The following is a 24,148-nucleotide window of genomic DNA, read 5'->3' on the forward strand; positions in this document are numbered from 1 at the left end:
GGACCTGACTGCACTAGTGAAGGAATCACGCAGGTCATTTTTTCCTATTTTTATTTGTTCATATTTATTTGAAAGGTAGATAGAGAGGGAGAGAGAGAAGAGAGAAGAGAGAGAGAAAGAGAGAGAGAAACACTCTCCAGTATCTCTCATCTATTTCCTCACTCCCCAAATGCCTACAACAGCTAGGACTGGGCCAGGCTAAAGTCAGAAGCCTGGAACTCAATCTGGGTCTCCCACAGAGGTGGCAGGATTCCACATACTTGAACCATCACCTGCTGTCTCCCAGAGTACATATTAGCAGCAAGCTGGAATATGAAGTGGAGCTAGGACTCAAACCTAAGCACTCCAAAATGGGATGTGTGCATCCCAGGTGGAATCTTAACTGCTGCACCATATGACATTCCATTTGCATTTCAGTGGGAAATGGTGAGGATAGTGGTTACAATGTGCACCCTGGATGTCAGCGTAGAAGAGAGGGATGTGATGTCCTTTCTGAAAATGTTTTTGATGCTCACTTATTTACCACTATGGTATTGCAGTTTTTCAGAAGCCACTCACTCACTCATCCATTTATTGAGTGCCTACTAGGGGCCAAACATCAAAAATGTTAGGAGAGAGACTCACCCTTCCGAGAAGGATGGATAGAGTGAAACTCTCATAGTCAAATGACTAGTATGAACTGGTCTGTTCTGTAAAGGAAGTTTCCTGGTAACTGGGGGTGGAACTGGAAGAGCATAGAACCAGGGAGGGATACTTCTCAGTTCTGCCATGCCTCTGGAGTTAGACCAGTTAGGGGAGGAGTGAGGAAAAGTGGGACAAGAGAGCTGGAAAGAAGCTCCAGACCTTTCCTGCACTCAATGACCTTACCCCAGGATGCTGCTGCATGTGATGGGTGAGGAATGTGGGGATTGGAGAGTGGGGTGTGTTGTAACAAAGCAGCGTTTAGGTTAACTTTTTAAAAGAAAATACCTTCAAGCAGTTCCATTTTGACGTGAGAGGCTAGGACTAAAGCTTTTCCCCCTTTCTCCTCTAGCTTCCAGGAAGTCCACAGCTTTGTCTCGGGCAAGGCTTTGCCATGGGGTCCACTGTGTGCGGCCATGGCCAGCTGCCACTCTCTCATCCTCCTTGATGGCACTATCCAGGGAGACCCCCTGGACCTCAAAATGTTTGAAGCCACCACCTGGGTAAGCTTCCACTCTTCAGAGAATATCAGAGACTTCTTCAATGCTGAAGCAATGCAAGCTTTATCATGGCTATTTAATATTTGCAAAATGCATGGTGTCCAACAAGGAGCATACAGCAGAGAAGGGAAAACTAGTTTAAGCCTGGTTTCTTCATCTGTTCAATGCAGCTGATAAGAGTAACTAACATACACTGTAGGATTATTGTGAGGACTTAAATGAGATAAAACGGGCTGGCGCAGCAGCTCACTAGGCTAATCCTCCGCCTGCGGCGCCAGCACCCAAGGTTCTAGTACTGGTTGGGGCACCGGATTCTGTCCCGGTTGCTCCTCTTCCAGTCCAGCTCTCTGCTGTGGCCCAGGAGTGCAGTGGAGGATGGCCCAAGTCCTTGGGCCCTGCACCCACATGGGAGACCAGGAGGGGGCACCTGGCTCCTGCCTTCGGATCAACGTGGTGTGTGGGCCGTGGCGGCCACTTGGGGTGAACCAACGGAAAAGGAAGACCTTTCTCTCTGTCTTTCTCTCACTGTCTAACTCTGCCTGTCAAAAAAAAAAAAAAAAATGAGATAAAGCATTAAAAAAATAAAATCCTTGGTACAGTGTCTGGATTCACTAGCTTGACTGAATCTTTCTAAAAGGTTTACCTAAATCTAAACATCACATTATATCCCATAAGTATATGTAATTTTTATTTATCAATTAAAAATACATAAATGGAAAGAACACGTTTTCTAGAACGAGAGCACTAGGAAGCACCACTGTCTATCGTGCTCAGGATAGCTCACAGGCTCACCGTGCCTAGGAGTTTCAGTCCTGTTAATTCAGTATTGGTTTCATTTCTAAGACAGGAAGCAATGAAAGGAAATCCATTACAGAGCTTTGGCTGAGACTCTGCACTGGTTTAGGGGAAATGCTGGCGCTTGGGGATCTGGCTCCCCTGGCTCTAGTTTTGGCTCTGCTCTAACTGCTCAACCCGTGTTCTCTCCTGTGTTGGGGCTTGGGCCCTCTTGAGCATAAAATGGCAGGATTGAACAAGACCAGCTGTGTTCACAAGAAACCAAAAAGCACAAAATGCTGGAATCTTTTTTGAAAAGAAAACCTTATTCATAAGCACCCTTTAAAAAACGAGTAGTTGGAGTTGATCCTTTGGAGATAGAAGGTAGAGATTAGGGAACACACATCCCCCACTACTTAGTTATTGACTCACGCTTCTCCTTGCATCTGCACACAGCTCTGGGTCCCAGTGCCAAGAACACTGCTGGGAGACTATCATTATTATCCTTCCTACTCTTCCCAAGCGTGATTCTGTACCAGGCTGATGTAACTTGGCCAATCCCCCATCCTTCTGGATCACTGTTTCCCGATCTTTAAATAGGGAGTACAATTTCTTCTATGAGATTTTTTTTTTTTTCCTAGCCACTCGCTGAGATGCTTATAAAGCAATTGGACATATTTGGTTAAATGGTTCTTTTAACTCTATTCTGTGTTCATTATTATAGCAATTACTGAACATTAACCATGTCCACTATAGTCCCTGTCCTGCACTCTCCCACCCTGAGGACATCAATCCAAATTAGACAGACTGGGAATAGCAGTTTCAATAGTGAATTCCAGGGAAAGAAAGATGTAAGGTTTTTGCTTCACACAAAGAAATCTGGCTACCTGTGCTCACCATTTTCAAGTTAGAGTCTTCAGAGAATGAGCCTTTATACTTGTATAGCACACCCTAACAGAGAAAGCAGGGCAAATTGCATGAATAAATCAGAAGTGTCTGCCCTCCAAGTCACATAGACTTTCCAATGCATTATATGTTTCTGTGCTGGAATAAGTCTGATTTGCCTTCATCCAGCTGAGGGAGGAGATGTGGAGAATACACAGAGCTGGTATGAGGATTTTTTTCAATGGGAGGATTTGAGCACAGTGTCTGAGGACAAACAATAAATATCTATGATGAAATATTCCATTTATGAAATAGGAAATGGCTATCTCTGGGGAGGATTTCCACATCAACGGAGTACCTGCACATGCCATGGTGGTTAAGCCCTGCAAAACAGCCAGCCAGGTAAGCCTTACTTGCCAGTCCCACCCACTGAACCAGACGCAGAGGGGAACTCCCTTCTGACCCATGGTGTGGAAAGGTCAGAGATGTCTTTGAATTCCAGAGGTAAAAACTAGTAGCCGTTTCCCCCTTATTTGCTAACGTATTTAGAAGCAATGTCAATCTGCCTCTCTCCACTCCCCTTTCTTCACCCAGGTCCCAGTGGCAGGAATTGCAATCCTGCATCAATTCCCATTCTCATCAGCACTGCAGAGGATGACAGTGATCGTCCAGGAAATGGGAGGTGACAGGCTGGCATTCATGAAGGGAGCACCAGAGAGGGTGGCCAGCTTTTGCCGTCCTGAGACAGGTTCGTAAACAAATGGGCATTCAAATAGTCAAATATGCATTCCCACTCTGTGTCCCTGCAGCACTTGTCATATGAACCCAATTACTTGATGGCCATGACAAATTGGGTGATTCATTGGTATTCCAAACTCACTACCAGCATCAAACCTACTTTTCCTACTTTCTGGATTTTCTAATTTCCCATCCTGGTGAATGGTGCTACCATGCCCCCACTCATACAGTTTAGGAGTTACATCTGAGCCATCTCTCCCCCTCAGTGCCTTTATCTTGTCACTTGCCAACCATGGCCCCATCACTGTATCAGCTCAGGCTCTTACCGTCCCTGACCACTTCAATAGCTGGTGAATTGAGCCCTGCCTTGCATCTCTCTGAGTCACTCTCCATACTATGACCAGACAGGTTTTTTCCAACACAGCTGTGTTGTCACATTTTTTGCCTTGTTCCTTCTGTTGCTTCCCATGTAATCTCACACTCCTTTGGGATCATACATAAGGCTTTCGTAATCTGCACCCATCAGACTTTCCAGATGTGCCTGAGCCCTCCTCTCCTCCTCTCCTTCTGTCCTGTACTTCCTTAAGCTGAACTAACTACACAAGGTTTCTTGTTACATGCCGCCACACTTGAGAACATGATATTCCCTCCATTAAAAAATGCATTTCCTTCACCTACTCTCTTCCTCCCAGTCTCAAGTGTGCACACCAAGTACTTTGATAACATACTGCAATTGCAGTGATCTTATTTAATTTTATTGGTAGCACACTGGCTGTTACTCAGACATAAACCCTCAGAGTATAGCTCACAGTTTGATCACTGCATAGCCCGTGCCTGGCAGATAGTAGATCCTTAATAAATGTTTGCTGAATAAACTGGAGAATAGAAGAATTCTACATGTCCCCCAACCTGCTTCCCCCTCGCCCCCCAAATACTCCCTTTCTTCCTCTTCAGTTTCACCAGATCCAAAGGGTGTCAACCCTAACAATGTAGATATGTTTACAATTCTCATGGACTTGTTAGTGCACCTTTTGAGAGGTTTGTGTTCGTGGACAAGAGATGGATGTTTGTAAAGAATCCCTCTGCCGATACCAGCTAAATAAATATTTCCGACTAATCCTGTGTTATTTTCTGAACAGTACCAACTAGTTTTGTTAGTGAACTTCAGATTTACACGACACAGGGTTTCCGAGTCATAGCACTGGCCTACAAGAAGCTGGAAACTGACCATCACACAACTGCCTTGACAAGGTGAGTGGACACAGAAGGGTAGCTTGCTCAGTCTGTGTCCACAATATGTCTCTGAACATTGGTAATGGGGGTAGAGCCCTTCCTCTGTCTAAACTACAAGGTTGATGTGAATGCTGACTGGGAGAATTTCTGAGAAACAGGTGTATAGAATGTAAAATATGGTATGGTTTCACATCTTTGTGAAAATGTACATATGAATACAACTAGTGTTTCAGAGTTTCAAATTTTGGTCTTGCCTTTATTATTATGATTAATAGATTATAGTAGGTGAATTGGCTGGAAAGTAAAAATCCTAATATTTTCTTGGGAAATGTTTTTCAGGATTTTTTTATTGTGTTTATTTTTATTTACTTATTTTTTAAAAACTTTAGTCTTGAACACATTCAGTGTGCTTTGTAGATACAGTGCTAAGAACATAATGACATTCCCTTTCTCCTTCCCCCTCTCTCCCTCTCATCCTCCATTCTTTTCTGGGAAAATTTTTGATAATAAACATACAGCTTAATGAAACACATAGCTGTAGCTTGGACTTACATAACCTAGGTAAACATTTTCAGAAAAAAGTGAAGAGTGCTTTTGTGGGACCATGCTAGAGGAAGTTTTTAGACATACACATTACAATAGAAATGCTCTACAGTTAAAAGGAAGTATCATGTTTATGAGTTCAACTTCATTTGCTGTGGTTCTTTTTAAAACTTTCCATCATTTTCAGTCTGTCAAGTTTATTTTGCCTTCAATACAATCTCCAATATTCAGTGTCAGTCACTCCTGCTTACACTGCTGTAGAGATAGCCAAGGCCTGTTTTGTTATATAGGATTTTAAATTTGGAAAGTCCAGTATATTTGTTTGCAGCCTTGTCAGACTCCACATTCTCTCTTTTTTGAAGGTTTTTATTTAATGAATACAAATTTCATATGTACAGCTTTTAAGGATATAGTGTTCCACACTCTTGTTATAACTGTATTTCCTACTCTTTTGATATAGTAAACTAAAATTCTTATGTAATATTATCTGCACATATTATTTATAAAAACATAATTGCAATGCCTTCCTATATAGTAAAAATGAATCCAAAAATTGTTATCACAAAAAATAATACAGTCACCCCTTGGTGTCTGTGGGGGACTGGTTCCAGAAGACCCTGCAGATACCTAAATGTAAGGCTGCTCAAGTTCCTTGTGCCCTGGACAAAGGTAACAGATTTCTAACCTTTAACAATCTGATAGGGAATAAACACAAATTCACTACTGGGACTTGATCTTAGGTTATCAATTTGCATCTCCTATTAGTGTGACATATCCCTGTAGCTAAGTTGGTTTTCCTATCCTTTGTTCATCCTTGGTTAGGACAAAACATTCTTTGTGTGTGTGTGTGTGTGTGTGTGTGTGTGTGGTTACAGAGTGCGTCCAGTGCTGTTATCACAATCTCTTTGAAGGTTATTGGCTCAGTTTATACACAATTCAGCCTTTAAAAGCCATGTGGAATGTCACCATGGGGGTGATAAATCTCCCTTTGTAGTATGTCCATCATTTTATCATTCTTAGAGGCTTCAGGAGGGGCATGATGTCTGTGAGAAGCCGGAAAAGATAGTATGCTACTCCAAGTTGCAGAACCTGAGACTCCACAGGGGCTTACTCCTTTTTGTGTCTTGGAAAGAAGAACTACAGAAGGTTAGAAGTAGAGGCCTTGGAGATCCAGGAACACATTGTCTGACCTGACAGGAATGCAATTTACTCATGGTCACACAGAAAGGCAGAGGTAGGACTGAAATTAGGACTTCAGTTTCCTGATAATTTTATAGTGAACCTCACAAAAGCCCTATGCCAGAGGAACTAGAGATTCTGGTGCCGACAAAGGCCACAGCTGTCAGATGTTTGGTCTTGCAGGCATCCTGTGATTGGTTCATATATATCATCTTTTTTTTAATATAAAGATTTCTTTTATTTATTTGAGAGGTAGGGTTACAGAAAGGAGGGAGAGACAGAGAGAAAGGTCTTTCATCCATTGGTTCACTCCCCAAATGGCCACAACAGCCAGAGCTGGGCTGATCCAAGGTCAGGAGCCAGGAGCTTCTTCCAGGTCTCCCATGTGGGTGCAGAGGCCCTAGAACTTGGGCCATCTTCCACTGGTTTTCTAGGCCATATCAGAGAGCTGGATTGGAAGAGGAGCAACCAGGACATGAACCATTGCCCATAGGGGAATGCAAGCACTGCAGGGGGTGTCTTAGCCCACTGTGCCACAGTGCCAGCTGCCATATATATCATCTTTAACAATATATCTTTTAAAAAAATCCATGCCTGAGTACCAGAGCTACTTGAAAGATTAGAAGACCTCAATCAGCATCAGCTAAGTTATCCTTCAAAGATCAGAACAAATATCCCTTCCTCCAGGAAGACTTCTCCAAACACTCCATCCAGAAATGATTACACTGTCCTGTCCTACTCTGTGGGACTCTGCTTTCTACACCTGCCATGATTCTGCTCCCAGCCTTCCATATAACTAGGGTAGTCCTGTCTAAACTTTTCCTCCTAGTTGGAGGTGAGATTTCTAAGGTCAGAGTCTACTGTCGTCTTCGCACTTGGTCTCTCCCCCTTTCCTCAGTCCTGTTATTTGCGTATATTTGGCATTTGGTAAATGCCCGTGGGCCTGAGAAGCTAAATATGTGGTTCCTCAATGAGAACCCTCAAAGAGGAAATGCATTGTCCTAGATTATCTGGCAAGAAACGGTCTCAACAGCGCCCAAGCATTTCAAACAGGCGTATATTTGCTGAGCACTTTCCTTGTGCCGTGGATGTGGTTGAACACAGCATTGAACACAGGCAGACATTCTTTTGAGGAGTTGAGCCAGAGATCTGAAAGCCAAGAATGATAATACATTAACAAAATATCTTAAACTGCACTAAAAGTACACATGCTGAGAAAGCAATGATTTGTATCCGAGGAAGCCTTTTTTGGGGGAGATAGTATTTGAGTTGTGCCTCAAGACACAATATAGTTTCAATGGCAGATCATGGAGAATGCATAACCTTCTCCATGAAACAAGGAAGAATGTCCCATAGTAGCATGTTACAGACATGTCTATGGTAAGTAGTTCAACTTGGCCGCAGGTCAGGGTGGATGATAATACAGTGATAAATGAAGCTGCAAAGATAGTTTGGAATGAGATCATACAGAGACTTAAACGCTAGACTCAAAGAACAGGAAATGCCATCCTTGTACCTGCTCTGAGGTAAGAAGCACAGATGGTCTACTTCCTTCTGCTCCTTGGGTGTTGGCAGTTTCCTGGAAGTACTACCAACTCAGTTCCCTGACCTTGGCTAATGTGGGACCCGGCATAGAGAACATAGGACAAACAAGGCAAGGAAGCTTTAGTGGGGGCTGTTTCCACCTATACTACAACCAGAATTAGGCAGTGCTGGTGTCTTGAGTCTGCCTCCAAGATAAGTGATTCGTATAAGCATCTTTGAATCTCCAACCCCAGATGTACTCTCCTGCACTTGGTCCTGTAGAGTTCTGACATGATCAGAATTAGATTAGAACCTCAGAGGCCTCACTCACTTGCAGAAATATCCAGACTTGGTGCCAAAGAGCAAAGCTACTGGTGAGGGACAGAGGGAGAGAGGAGCTTAGCTTCAATGGAGGGGTTTCCTTGAAGAGATTATGATCTCATACCTCCTAGATCTAAATAGTATCAATTATGGCCTTGACCTTGGGAAAAAATGGAATTTTATTTTCTTTTTTCTTGTATCTCATTTTTTTGCACCATGTTTTGTATCAGAACTAGAAGTTCTCTTTGTGGGTAACATAGAAGGTCATGGACATATAGCCCCACACATGGAAAAGCCCTTTGCAGTCATTTAGCTCGTTCTCTACAAACGTTGAAGCAAAGCTATTGCTTAAGAAATACTGCCTTCCTGTTGCTTCAGTCAGAGTACATGTCTGAACATCCTCTTCTTTCTGGATCATTCCTGCCATACTCAGTGCCTAAGGAATGGTGCTTCAGCGAGTGAGAGGCACCTCTCTGCCAGAGTCTTTGTTGTTTTGTATCACTTCCTGCAAGAAAGCTCTAATGTGCTGTCCCCATCCAATCACCCGTGTGTGTCCAGGGAGAAGGTAGAATTCGACCTCATATTCCTGGGATTACTGATCTTGGAGAATCGATTGAAGGAAGAGACAAAACCTGTCTTGGAAGAACTCATCTCAGCCCGGATAAGGACTGTAATGATCACAGGTACTGAAAATGGTGTACAATGAAAACAGTGAGAATTTGATGTGGGATGCGTGGGGGTCCACTCACTTGACAAAGGTTGCTGACTAACAGTGGTGGGCCAGATCTCATTCTCAGTGCTGGACAGAAATAGCAGAGTGACAGAAAAATAGCTGGACAGAAAATGGCAGAGTCACCAAGCTTCTGAAAATCAGACACCAGTCAAATGGTAACAAATGTTTTGAAGTACACAAAAAGAGAGTTGTGGGACAGTGTGGCTGACCATCTACTGTGGAGGATGTAGTTAAGAGAGGCGTCTCTGAGAAGTGACACGGGAGATAAGACCTGGGTGGCAAGAAGATGTGAGCCATACCAACATGATGCTTTTTATTGTCAAACATGAGAGGAACTAGAATCTTTAGTCAATGTACTCTATAAACTACATTGAAGTCTCCTCAGTAAGAAAGCTTATAATTCTGGAGATTATAAAAATGTTGTCCTCTCTACCCCTAACCACAAACTCCGTCATAGAAACAAAGGAGCAATGAGAAAGGATCACAAGAGAAATGTGTGAAATATTTTAATGAACACTTTTCAACTGATGCTATAATTTTCTAATTGTGAAAGAGACTAGAGATGAATAAATGATTTTCCTAGTGAATTAATATTTGTTGAGGATGTGTTGGCTTCCCTTTTCCTACTCTGATATTCATATTTTTTAAAACTCTACTACTTGTGTCACTAAAATACAGTGTTTTCCTGTCAAAGCACATCCTCCTCATCCCTACTTCTCCCAAACTCCATTCCACACTGGGGACTGTGGAATACTTTAACTCCCTGTTCTGTAAAGATCCATCCTCGACTCCAGCCGACCAGGAGACCTTTGGATTACTTTCTTTCTTCCTTTCTAGCTCTCTCTGCAATCTTAAGGTATTGCTGGGTTAGTTTTACTACTCTTTAAAATTTTTCTTACACCATGACTCTTTTATTTCAAAAATTATTATTTATTTAGCACATGTGTGACACATTTTCATAATCTGTAACCTTTTAGATCTATGCACAAAGAGTTCATCACTCTCCACCCTCCCTCTTCCTTACCTCTTTCTGCCATTTTGAAAAGTCTGCTCTGTTTCTTTCCTGGCTTGTCTCTAATTTTCTTTTCCTCAAGTATTGTCCTTGAATGGAGTAGAAAACTGATAAGCAATATGATTCTAACTATCATAGGATATCTTTCTTTGTCCTGACATGTGGATGATATCTTGCCTGAAGACAGGATTCTTGAGTCCCAGTGCTTTCTTGTTAATGATCTGCATGTGGGTGCTATTCTTTTGCCTTCTGACTTTTGGTATTGCACATAACAAACCCAGTGCACATTCACTGTGGGTAACTTGCCCTTGTCTGCACATAATCTTTTACTTTGGAGCTCAGGATTGTGACCATGGCATGTCTACATATTTGTCTTTGTTTTCATTAATTCAGTCAGAGTACTTTTGATCTTTCTTCCTCTCAGGAAAATTTTCTTTATTGCTCATTTAATTACTGCCTTTGTTCTTTGTCTTTCCTTTTTTACTTTTGGAATTCCTATTATTGACAAGACAGGTCTCCTGGATCCTTCCTCTCAGTCTGTGATCTTTTTCCTTGTGATTGTCATATATTTTTTTTCTAAATTTTATTTAATGTATACAAATTTCGTGCATTTCATATATGTAAATTTAGGAACATAGTGATTCTTCCCACCATTCCCTTCCTCCCACCCCCTCTTCCATCCTTCTTCCTCCTCTCTCTCCTAATCCCACTATTAATTTTTACAAAGATCTATTTTCAGTTTCCATTATACTGATAAGATTAACCCTAAAGTAAATGAAGAGTTCAACAAATAGTATGAGGAAAAAAACCCACTGTTCTTCAACAGTATAGCCAAGGGCTGTAAACAATCATTGCATTTCAAAATATCAATTTTGCTTCTATATATTACATTTTAGATACTCTTGTTACCTACCACAGATCAGGGAAAATATATGGTATTTGTCTTTTTGGGACTGGTGTATTTCAATAAGAATAATGATTGCTAGTTGCATCCATTTTGTTGTAAAACATAGGATTTCATTTTTTACTGCTGAATAATATTCCATAGTGTATATATGCCATATTTTCTTTATCCAGTCATCAGTTGATGGACATCTGGGTTGATTCCATATATTAGCTATTATGAATTGAGCTGCAATGAACATGGGGGTACAGATAATTCTTTCTTTCTTTTTTTTTTTTTTTTTGACAGGCAGAATGGACAGTGAGAGAGAGAGACAGACAGAAAGGTCTTCCTTTGCCATTGGTTCACCATCCAATGGCTGCTGCGGCCGGTGCGCTGCAGCCGGCGCGCTGCAGCCGGCGCACCACGCTGATCCGATGGCAGGAGCCAGGTACTTCTCCTGGTCTTCCATGGGGTGCAGGGCCCAAGTACTTGGGCCATCCTCCACTGCACTCCCTGGCCATAGTAGAGAGCTGGCCTGGAAGAGGGGCAACCAGGACAGAATCCGGCGCCCCGACCGGGACTAGAACCTGGTGTGCCGGCGCTGCAAGACGGAGGATTAGCCCAGTGAGCCATGGTGCTGGCCTTTATTGTATTCTATGACTTAAGTATGAAAAGTTCTGTAGATACCTGTTAGATCCATTTGGTCTATAGTGTCAATTACCTCTGTTATTTTCTTTCTGATTTTCTGTCTGGTTTATCTGTCTATTGCTGAAAGCAGGTTATTGAAATACCATTACTATTGTATTTGAGTCTATGTCTCCCTTTAGATCCATTAACATTTCTTTTAAATAGATGCCTGAAATTAGGTCCACATATATTTATAATACTTACATCTTCCTGTTGAATTTATTTCTTAATCATTACATGGTGCCCTTTGTCTCTTTTAACAGTTTTCTTTTCTGTTAAAGTCTATTTTTTCTCATATTAGGATGGCTACAGCAGCTCTTTTTTGGTTTCTGTTAGCATGGAATATAATTTTCCATCCTTTCACTTTCAGTCTGCATTTATGTTTGTTAATGAGATGTGTTTCTTGTAGGCAGAAAATAGTTTGGTTTTGTTTTTTAATCCATTCAGCCAGTCAATATCTTTTTTTTTTTTTGACAGGCAGAATGGACAGTGAGAGAGAGAGAGAGAGACAGAGAGAAAGGTCTTCCTTTTGCCGTTGGTTCACCCTCCAATGGCTGCCGCGGCCGGCGCTCTGTGGCCAGCGCACTACGCTGATCTGATGGCAGGAGCCAGGTACTTATCCTGGTCTCCCATGGGGTGCAGGGCCCAAGCACCTGGGCCATCCTCCACTGCACTCCCGGGCCACAGCAGAGAGCTGGCCTGGAAGAGGGGCAACCGGGACAGAATCCGACACCCCGATTGGGACTAGAACCCGGTGTGCCGGCGCCGCAAGGTGGAGGATTAGCCTAGTGAGCCGCAGCACCGGCCCAGTCAATATCTTTTAACTGGAGTGTTGAGGCCTTTAACATTCAAAGTGACTATTGAGAAGTATCAACTTTGCCCTGCCATTTTGCCAAAAATATTCCTATTGTTTACTTTGGATATCCTTTGTATTTTTACTAGGCGATTTTCTTCCTTTACCTTCTTTTGTAGTGATGACCATATTTCTGTCTTTCTGTGTGCAGCACATCCTTAAGCATCTTTTGCAAGGCTGGAATGGTGGTGACAAATTCTTTCAATTTCTTTATTTCACCTTCATTCATAAATGAGAGTTTTGCATGGTACAGTATTCTGGACTGACAATTTTTTTCTCTTAAGATTTATAATATATCTTGCCATTCTCTCCTAGCCTGTGGGGTTTCTGATGAGAAGTCTGCTGTGAGTCTAATTGGAGATTATCTGAAAGTAACCTGGCATTTTTCTTGTGCACATTTTAAAATCTTTTCTTTATGTTTTTCTGTGGAGAGTCTGATTACAATGTGTTGTGATGAAGATCTTTTCTGCTAATGTCTATAAGGAGTTCTGTGCCTCATGTATTTGAATGTCCCTTTCTTTTTTCCAAATGAGGGATATTTTCTGTAATTATTTCACTGAGTAGACCTTCTATTCCATTCCCTCATTCCATACCTTCAGGAATGCCTAAGACCTATATATGTTGGGTCATTTGATAGTATCCCATATATCTCCAACACTGCTTTTAATTTTTCTAATCTCTCTCTCTCTCTCTCTTTTTTCATCTAACTGAAAAATTTCCAAAGATATGTCTTCTAGCCCCATTATTGTTTCTTCTGCCTCACCAAGTCTGTTGTTAAGGTTTTCCACTGTACTTATTATTTGACATGTTGAATTCTTCATTTCTAATATTTCATTTTGATTTCTTTTCAAAATCTCTATTTCATGTGAGATTTTTATTCCTGTCATGTATTGGTTTCTTTAATTCCTGAATTTTATTCTCACTGCTTCTGAGTAATCCTATTATTAATCTTTTGAATTCTGTTTCAGGTATTTCATCAATCTCTTCATCTTCACATTCTAATATTGAAGCACTGATCCGCTCCTTTGGTGGGGGTCTTACTGTTTTCCTTATTCTTGTTTCTTGAATTTCTGATTTATTTTTAGGCATTCATGGAGATACTGGTTGGTTTTTTCCTCTGATGCCTTTTATCTTTGGACTATGCCTCTGTGGCTTTGTGGAGTGTCTGCTCTTTCAGTTAATACCCAGAGGCATGTGTTGTGTGTGGCTAGGGAGCTCTGTTCAGTGCTCCAGAGTGGGGTGAGTATCCTGAATGACACCCAACTTGGGGGCGATAGATCTGCTTTCTTACCAGAAGGGAAAGTTTGATCATCTCTGTTGGCATAATCACACTGTCACCTCCTCTTTTCCAAGGTGATCAATGTCCAGGTGTTAGCCCACAGTGGGTGCAATACTCATGCATGCTACTGTAACAACCACACAAAGGATCTGTGCAGGCCATCTGTATAAGCCTGGATCCCGTAGCAATGACTTACCTCAGGCAATCAGGGAGCTCTTAGTGTGTGGAGCTGCTCACAGTGATTGCCCAGAGACCCAGCTACACCCTACACCCTCTCATGCAGAGTTGCCACAGTCTCAGCACAGAAGGTCCCTATAATCATGGGGTACAGAGGATCTTCCCTGCCCTACTAGACTGTCACATCCACACAGAGGCAGAGATGTTCCCAGAGCAAGCTGCCTGTGAGTGCTCCCCCTAGGCTGTTTGGGCCTGTGATATGTTGAGAAACTGTGGTCACCTCACAGTCCCACGTGGGTGCCTAGCTCCCTATCATTCCTGCCAGCCAGACTCGAAGTCAATGGGGAACACACATTTTTCTCTTTGGTAAAATCCCTGGATTACAAGAGCTGTGGATTGTAGCCCCTTCCTGTGCCATGGTGGTGCTTTCTTGTTGCTGACTGCTGGGTACATGGACCCCAGCCACTGCCACAGTTAATGACAAGATGGCTTCTCATCTTGACCAGTTGCTGTGTGTGCCACAAGAGGTGGAACAACTGTTACACATGTCCTAAAGGTGCCCATCTTCTCTCAGCAAATTGCCAGACATCATTGTAGAGACAGTGTTGGGGGGAGAGATGTGTCCCCTTTCCCCCAACTATGTTAGCAGGTACCCTGTCCTCAACAGGGCTCCAGGCCAGACTCATGCCCAGCTCTTCCCCCAGCTATGTTTCCGATGGCAAGGGTTACTGCAGTCTGATCTTGTGATGGTTGTATTTTTATGTTTACTTTGTGCTTTAAGTTTTTTCAAATCCAGTTTTTGGATATCAAAACTTCATTTCTTAGCAATGATCAATATCTCCTTCAAATCATCTATTGAATTATCAGAGTTCTTAAGTCATATATTAGGATGAGAATTTCTCTAGGAAACCTATTTTGTTTTCTTTTTTGGTGCTGCATTTGAATTTCCTTACTATTTTGATTGTAGCTTGCACCTGTTTCCAGGTGTGTCACTTCATCAGGCATGGATTCTTGTTGTTCTGCCTGATCTTTTCCTATCCAGCTTCTGGGGCTTCACAGAGAGGTAGTTACATTTCTCCATCAGATGGCTGAATCCCAATGGATCAGTAGATCTTTCCCAGGTGGTAAAGGTAGAATGGGCCTTGGTTGCAGAGCAGTCCTGTCAGTGCCCTGAAGTGCCCTGATGAAATGTAGCCACACCAGAAAAGCAGTCATGGAATCACAGGTCAGGGCTGAAAAAGACCTTAGATATGATTTCCCCTAGTGCAAAATAAGGACTAAACTTTTTTTGTGTGTGTCTGTGTGACAGGCAAAGTTAGACAGTGAGAGAGAGTCAGAGAGAAAGGTCTTCCTTTTTCTGTTGGTTCACCCCCAAAATGGCCACTATGGCTAGCGCGCTGAACCGATCCGAAGCCAGGAACCAGGTGCTTCCTCCTGCTCTCCCATGCGGGGGCAGGGCCCAAGCACTTGGGCCATCCTTCACTGCCTTCCTGGGCCACAGCAGAGAGCTGGACTGGAAGAGGAGCAACCGGGACCGAATCTGGTGCCCCAACCAGGACTAGAACCCGGGGTGCCGGTGCCGCAGGTGGAGGATTAGCCTAGTGAGCCGTGGCGCCAGCCAGGACTAAACTTCTTACAGTGGCTTATCGGGCTTTGTACTGTTTCGTTTCATATGTTCAATGTCATCTCAGGATACTCTTCCTTTCTTCCAGGTGACAATCTTCAGACTGCAATAACAGTGGCCAGGAAGTCTGGGATGGTTTCTGAAAGTCAGAAGGTCATTCTCATTGAGGCAAATGAAACGACTGGATCCTCATCAGCATCTATATCCTGGAAATTAGTGGAGGAGAAGAAACACATTGCATATGGGAATCAGGTACCCCTGAAACAGCCTCTCTGCTGTGTTACCTCGCTGGTCCCACAGAGCCTGCGACTCAGCAGCTGTGACTGGTGATTATGTGTATGACCTAGAGTCAACACGCTTCTTCAAAGGTCTCACACACAGGCAGTTCAATGAACTCAGTTAAATCTATATTCCATTCTGTTCCTACTGAGCTCTCAGGTATAGTTCTTTCCTGGGTGTTGGAAATAATTCATTCTTTTATGCTTCAAAAAGTTGTTGGTTTTGTATGAGAAGGAATGTGGTAAGCAGCGCTGTGAATCAAATTTCCTGTTTCCTTTTTCTTGTCTTGTCAGCCACCCTGTTGTGTTCAGAGGGGATTTAGTCCTTGGGAGAGACATTGTTGTGTTCATCAGAAAAGCAGACTATGTCTTCAGGGTGGGGTTGGGGGAGTTGTATTCATTTATCTCCAGTCTCATCAGTATTCTCTCTCCATTTTGCCCTTGCTGAACACTATTAATTCTGTAGGAAAAAATAGTAAGTTGTCACTTCAGGGAGAAATTTGTTAAGCTGCAGTGTTTTTGTATTTATCACTTGAAACATGTGAAAAGTGCTCTTCTCTGGGACTCACTGAGATCAAATTTGGATGAGAACAGGACATGAGTAAGTGATATTCTCCTATTCACTAGTGGCTATGATGTGCAAAGATTCATCCAGCAAAGAGACACTGCTTCTCTGGGGAATGAGGAATGTGACTTTTAAAGAGAAACCCTGGTCTGTCTCCACTCCCTTCTCCAGATGTGCTTGTGGTTTTAACCATCTATCAGGTGGAAGAGTCTAAAACAACTGCTTTGCTTTGCAGGACAATTACATTAACATCAGGGAAGAAGTCTCTGATAATAGTAGAGAAGGAAGTTACCATTTTGCTCTAAGTGGAAAATCCTTCCATGTTATAAGTCAACATTTTAGCAGCCTTCTTCCAAAGGTAGGTTCTGATAGGGCTACCATCTCCCTGAGAAGATGCTTATGATGTCAATTATAGAACAGTGTCCCAAATAATTACAAACCTCTAAGTAGATAAGATATATCTGGCTGGTTTGAAGTATAACACAGATAGTGGATATTTTTGCAGAGGTTGCTGTTTTCTCATTTACTGCTGGATTTTAAATAAACTTGAAAGCCAATTTCTACCACCTCTAGGATAATGTGTTCATGATTTGTCAAATCATAGAGATTGATTTGGGGTAGCTGTGACTATATTGTCATGATTAGTGGTCTTATGGTATGGTGGAAGTGGAAATCCTATAAACATACAGAAATAAATAACAAAGGACAAAGAATAAATAAAGCCTAAAGGATAAAAAAATAAAGAAATTCTGTTAGATTTTTGGTAGAGACTTCTGTACTGACCCTCATCAGAGTGTTAAACTTGAAGTTTTTCTGGTGAAGAACAAGCCTATATTGGGAACAAGTAAGATATCTGTACCTCTATATTTAACAAACTATAGAAGACATATATATATATATATATAAACATATATATGATGTATCTATATATAAACATATATATATGATGTATATGTATGTAACTTTAATGGGCTTCAAAAAGTTCGTGGAAATAAGAGAATGAAAAGATAATACAAAATTTCTAAAAACTTTTTGAAGTCCTAATGCATATATGAACCAACTAGAGAAGGGTGTGTTCAATATAACATAAAAGGATATTATGTATATTCAATTGCTCATCATTTTAGGCACTATTTAAGAAAAAGAGAATAAACACTTTGAGAGAACACTAACCTGAGTTTACTGCCAAGAAGAGCAGGGAACACATAGATCTAACACAGAAGAAATTAGATTCTGTAGGAGGGAACTTAGGTGGCTAGGACTGGCTCATGTTTTACTTCCTCCAAGCCATCAATGTTCCATACCCTAGGTTAGCTTTGGGATATCTGCTGACTTTAATAATTGATCAGGTCCAGATTAATATGGTTAAGTCAAAGACCACAAATAGCCACTATTCACCATGAGGCTGTTTCTTTGCTTGTTATGAACGATTTCCCGAGAAGCAGTTGCTTCTTTTCATGACCTCTTTCTATGTTGCAATTTCTCACACTCTACTTGTTCAAGGTTCCATTAAGCTCAAGATTTTTCAGGACCATGTTCTTTTTGACACCTGGGCTAAATTCTTATGGGTCATCTTTACCGATGTTTGGTTTCAACTGGTCATTTAATTGATGACCAAAGTCTCAATTTCAGCCTTAGAAGAATGGATCCTTGGAAACACTTTCTCATTCATCTGATGTTATCACCCTGATATTGTTCTGAATGTTATTAATAATTTCATGTATGACTACCTGACATCATAAAAAAATTTTCCTTTTGGTTTCCTTACAGATACTGATCAATGGGACCATCTTTGCAAGAATGTCTCCTGGGCAGAAATCCAGTCTGGTGGAAGAGTTTCAGAAGCTGGAGTAGGTTCTTTGCCAATTTAGGTGGTGGGCACTGCATGAAGGCAGAACGCTCAGGGGGGAATCTAAGAGACACAGTTTGGTTAGGGGATTGGTCTTACCATGACTACCCTTGAAGATCAGCAAGGGAGCTTTGAAGAAAGTAGCAACACCAGGACACTGCTATCCAGAGAGACTGATTCAGTTTCTCATATGGGGCTTAGACATTAGCATTTCTTTCAAAGTTCTTTACAATTTAGCATCCAAAATTGAGAAACACTGGACTAGAACATAAGGACATGAAGTAAATGGTGATAAATACGACTGTAGAGGTTATCTGAGCTCAGTTCTTGTGGATACTATGAGAATTTATATTTCATTTTTATAATGTATCATCCCAGTTATAATAGAGGGAGATTAATATGACACAAGACTTATAATTTATAACACTAAAAGTTTTAAAACATTCTTAAGCCAAAGCATTCTCTCCAGTCTAAATTCTTATCTTCTAACATAAAAGTTCTCATTTTCTAGACAGAATGGGCAGTCCAAATAAAGTGCCCATCTTCTAGGACCCTTGATTTTTGTTCATGGAAGCCCATATGTAGCAATGCTAGACAACATCCATATGACTTCTACTCCTATTCACTCCTCCTCTACCCTTCCACTCACCTGCTTTAGTCATTAGGATAGTAGCTCCATCAGAAAGCCCAGTATCCTCTACTTGCGTGAAAGAGGGTAAACTAGTTAGAAAAAATGAGGTAACTAGTACAAAAGCCTGTGTTGTGAATGTTGCATTTAAAAAAATTATCAATACTCTTTGTATACAATTCAATTGAAAATTATCCAATTATCCACCCAGACTCAAAAACCATCCAAAAGCAGCAGAAACATTTTCCTTCTTCGACATCTGTGCTTGGCACTGTGTTTTTGAGTTGAGTGACTACTGACAGGTTGAAGTTCTTCTCCTGTCAGTGTTAATAGCACCAACAACTTATACTTATCACATTAGACTTTTTTTTAATTTTTGACAGGCAGAGTGGACAGTGAGAGAGAGAGAGAGAGAGAGAAAGGTCTTCTTTTGCCATTGGTCCACCCTCCAATGGCCGCAACGGCCGGCGTGCTGCAGCCGGCACACCGTGCTGATCCGATGGCAGGAGCCAGGTGCTTCTCCTGGTCTCCCATGGGGTGCAGGGCCCAAGGACTTGGGCCATCCTCCACTGCACTCCCTGGCCACAGCAGAGAGCTGGTCTGGAAGAGGGACAACTGGGACAGAATCCGGCACCCCGATTGGGACTAGAACCCGGTGTGCCGGCGCCGCAAGGCGGAAGATTAGCTTAGTGAGCCGCGGCACCGGCCCACATTAAACTTTTAAGACACCTTCCAATTCAGCACCTCATTTAATACCCATATAATTTTGTATGGGAGTAAAATGATGGCCCAAATGATACACTGTCAAGGTCAAAATCTAAATTCCTTTGCAAGTTCTAACCATGTTTGGTCCTGCTATTCACCCTGATGGGATATGACACAAGGCATACTTGGAACAAAACAGCACATATTACTCCACAAATATGTATAATTTTTCTATGTCTGCTAATACTTTAAAAAATAAAAATATGCATGATATGCACATTTAAAAAATCTGTATCTTACAGTTTCAAAACTTGTGCACTCTCCACCATGTGTTGATGCTTCAATCCCATAGTCATGAATATCCTGTGTTAAAACTGAGAAATCTCTTCTCTCTACAGTGAGGGGCAGGGTGTACATGAAATACTCAGAGTCAGAAACAATGTACTGGATTTCTCAATGGGCTGTGTAACTGCTGAGCCACACTTTACTTTGAGTCAAATTAGACTCTTGGAAAAACTCCTTAAAATAAATATTAATATTAAACCCTGTTATAATGGTCACCTTATCTTTTTAATTGGAGAAATTAGCTGGTAAGAGAGCTTTGATCTCCTGTACAATTGACATGATTCCCTTTTAGTTACTTTGTAGGTATGTGCGGTGATGGAGCCAATGACTGTGGGGTAAGTAGCTGGAAGCACGGGAGGCCAGAATCTCACAACCAGGTCCATTCCTCTGGAGCCCCTTGGTGACAGTATCTCCTGGGACACACACACTCTCTCTATTCCCTTTGATAATTTGGAAGGTTTAGACTTAAAGACACACAATGACTTACTGATCAGGACAGGCTAAGTGGGGTGGAATTTGATTCTGGAGTTTCTATTGCTTTAACTATGTGTTCCAATATTATTTCTTTCTTATGCAACAGGTAGGGTAAAGTTGATCCTCTCCTGGCTAGTGTCTGGGCCCACAAAGACACCTGTGGCCAGCTGGCCTCTTCTTATGTAGAGATATGTGTGAGTCTACATGAACATTAAGGTGACTCTTTGCTTTCAGGCTTTGAAAATGGCTCATGTGGGCATCTCTTTATCAGAGCAGGAAGCATCTGTGGCATCACCTTTCACTTCCAAAACTCCAAACATTGAGTGTGTACCTCACCTGATCAAGTAAGTAGGTGCTTCTCCCAGCACTGTTTTCTCTCTCATTTTGAGGTGCAGATAACAATATTCTGAATGGGAAAGATCTGGAAACTTTGTGTCTGCTAGGTGGGGAAAAGATGTTTTGTGGAAAAATACGATCAAATATTCTACTGACAAATGGTTGTACCAGAAGTTAAAATAACATTGGGAGAAGAGTGGAATTATCAATGAAATATATTGACTAGGTTATTTTTGGATGATTGGAATCTGGACCTTGTTAAGACTGATTTGAAAAGGTTGATTATTCTCTTATCTTAAAAATGTATGTCCTTTGATGGTTTATACTGGGGTATTGAGAGAAACTCACTTGCCTTCCTTCTTTCTTGCTTTTTTATTCTTCCTTGAGATACTCTACTTATTCCCAGTTTTCAAAATTTGTTTTGATCTTCGCCACTTCCACTAAAACTTCCCTACATGCTTTACTTTTCTCCCTCAGAATGTGTACATCTGCTGCATTTTATTGAATGGTAGCATTGTGCCTGCTCTTGGTTATTATAACTAGCATGTGTTTACAGCATGAAAAGTGCTTTAATGCCTACTAACTTATACTTCAAAACAGCTCAGAGGTATAGGGATCGTTATTGTTCATTCTAAAAATTAAGAAGTAGAGTCTCAGCGTACTTAACCAATATAAGTAAACTCACATAGCTATGTGTGGTTGGAGATTGCTTTAGTGTTGACTTTGTTTACATGCTTTTTATTTACATATATCATCCTTTTTCCATAATATTAAACTAATTGCTTGACTGACTCCTCTAGGTTTTTAAGTTTATTCACGTATTTGGCAAATATTTACTGGATAGAGCCAGGAACCAATGATGATAAATATAATATTTTACCAAGGTTGATAAAAACTGTCAGTTTAAACAAACTTGGTAATGAGAAAGGTAGCAAGATGGCTGGAGAGGTGGAGTTGGCTGCTTTGGAAGAAGCAGGTGGGAAAACTGTTCTAAGGAGGTAAACAAAGAGAAGCTACCTTCCAGGCAGAGCAAATAGCAGCAGCGAAACTGCAACACAGGACAAAACCTGGTTTGAAGGTCAGAATTTGGAACCCTTGGTAATCATTATGACCATAAGTAAATTTTGGAAACTTTATTTTTTCCACAAATGGATTAGATAAAAGGGGCATTTTATAAGTCCTTTTTAAAAAACTGTGTATTACTTACTCAAAGTCAATCAACAATACACAAGTGAATATGATTGCTGATCCGTTCTATTTAAATTTGATGTTTGGCTAATTTGAGTGTGTATTTTGATCAAGTTTTAGAAAAGTTGGGACTGCCAAAGTGAATTTTGAATGAGGGATTTGTCAGACTTGTGAAGCACCTGCATACACACAGCCTTCCAACTTGCAATCTTAGTTAATTACCCTTAATGCACGGATGAAGAAACCAAGACAAGGGCTATCACAGTACTGTGAGATCTGGGGCCAGCTCTCTGATCCCTGCCCTTGAGCACAGCGGCTGAACAATGTCCACAGAAGGTACAAGAGTCCTAGCATATCTGGGCTTCTTCACCAGAACAAGGCCCATGAACTGTGGCCTGGAACTGGCCTTTCCTGAACATCTCCACAGTTGTTCAGCACACTGACAGCTCGCTCCCACTGGCTTGGGGCTGTCCAGTGTGTCAGAAAACAATGGCATCATCAAACTTCTGACTTTTTTCTCCTGAGCTGAGCCAAATAGCACAATTGACTCGTTTCTCCCCATTACTTTCCCCTCATTCCCTTTCCATCTCTTTTCTTACACAGGGAAGGACGTGCAGCTCTCGTGACCTCATTTTGCATGTTTAAGTACATGGCTCTGTACAGCATGATTCAGTATGTTGGTGTTCTGCTGCTCTACTGGGTATGACTTGGGACCGAGGCTCTTGGTTAGTGAGAACTAAGCAAGCGGCGGGCACTCTCAATGTCTAATGCCTCTTAGGGAAAGACTGCTAATAATATACGTGTGCATCATCAGCCCCTGTAAAATGATGCTTAAGATTTTATCGTTAATCAGAAGCAGATGAACACACACAGGAAAAATTGTTGGTGCTGACTCTGAGTATTAACAGAAATGTTTTACTGGTGGTAGCTGAGGATCAGAAATGAATATGTCCCTTCTCTTCTCACTGTTGCTTTCACTTGCTTGCTCCAAGTCTGTCTTTCCAATTTCATTTTGGCTCTTCTCTGACATATCTCTCGGTAAATAGATGGTCTCTGGATAGGGGTGCTGGCAAATGCTTTGTAACTGGCTCTCCATGGGAAAACAAGTCCTGCTGATTAATGTTCACCAATTACACAGGGCTAGTACTTCCATCATAGCCAGGTTCAAGCTGTCTATGTGTTGTCACTAAATGTTGAGTAAGGAAGAGATGTCCTATCACATACTGTTACATGGTACCTGCACAGCATAGATTCAAGAGTTGTGAACAGCTCCAAATACAGACAGCAGTAAAATATATGGAAATAATCAGGAAGTACTAAGCTTTAAGTATTTATTAACTTTGTTTTTAATATAATTTATTTAATGCTGTATTTGTATGTAACTGCCAGCTCACGACCTTCCTGAAAATTTAAGAATTGTTTGTCAGAGTTAGTACAAGCGATCATACCACTGGTTCCTTGAATATAGGGAGTTGAAAACTGGCATATTATACCATAAGAAACACATAGAACTTGTGGTGGCTTTTTTATTTAAAAAGATATAAAAGGAGAAAAGACATGGCTATTGTTTGTGAACCCAACATTTGAGCTTATTCTGTTAACTAACACCCAGAAAAGGGATTTCATTTGTGTTGTAAGTATCTAGGTTTACCTGTATATCTTTCTCTTTTCTCTGAGTTACAGATTTTCATTTCATTGCATTCAGCCTACCTACATCTTTTCACATTCACTGATGAGTGTGCTAGAGAAATATAGGTTATTTATGGAAATTTGGCCATATTTTGAATATCAATAACTTATACTCAAAATTAGAATCAAATATGAGATCTCATTAAGGTCTTCCCACCAAGAGATGAAGAATAAGGAAGTCATTTCGTTGAAATCATTAAGCCCTGAAAACTTACTCCCACAGTATTAACAGACTAGGTTAGGATGTTCTAACGTCTCATCTAACAACACCTAATGCACAAATAGTAGATTCAGTTATTCTCATTTTCCATCAGTAAAATTTAGGTAGTACTGTCACATATATGCCACTTTTTACTGTTGGGGATGTAGTCTTATATTGAGCCAGACTGAAGCCTATATTTCCTGCTAATAAGTAGAAAAGGCCACAGGTGAATGTGGTAGAGAGGAATGTTTCCCTCACCA

General features: G+C 41.3%; 1 protein-coding gene across 6 annotated transcripts in view; it reads left to right on the forward strand.

Annotated features, from left to right (window-relative positions):
* Positions 1-24,148, forward strand: part of ATP13A4 (ATPase 13A4) — a 182,925-nt gene that overhangs the window by 113,633 nt on the left and 45,144 nt on the right. For all 6 annotated transcript variants that reach the window (XM_070072346.1, XM_070072347.1, XM_070072348.1 and 3 more), the window contains 11 exons: positions 1,034-1,184; positions 3,156-3,242; positions 3,435-3,588; positions 4,718-4,829; positions 8,937-9,061; positions 15,718-15,881; positions 16,708-16,830; positions 18,243-18,322; positions 20,292-20,334; positions 20,708-20,817; positions 22,601-22,697. In XM_070072346.1, coding sequence (XP_069928447.1) covers positions 1,034-1,184; positions 3,156-3,242; positions 3,435-3,588; positions 4,718-4,829; positions 8,937-9,061; positions 15,718-15,881; positions 16,708-16,830; positions 18,243-18,322; positions 20,292-20,334; positions 20,708-20,817; positions 22,601-22,697 — 1,246 coding nt within the window. The remainder of the gene's footprint in view (positions 1-1,033; positions 1,185-3,155; positions 3,243-3,434; positions 3,589-4,717; positions 4,830-8,936; positions 9,062-15,717; positions 15,882-16,707; positions 16,831-18,242; positions 18,323-20,291; positions 20,335-20,707; positions 20,818-22,600; positions 22,698-24,148) is intronic.

This window comes from Oryctolagus cuniculus, chromosome 4 (assembly GCF_964237555.1).
Source record: "Oryctolagus cuniculus chromosome 4, mOryCun1.1, whole genome shotgun sequence".
Classification (NCBI taxonomy): Eukaryota; Metazoa; Chordata; class Mammalia; order Lagomorpha; family Leporidae; genus Oryctolagus; species Oryctolagus cuniculus.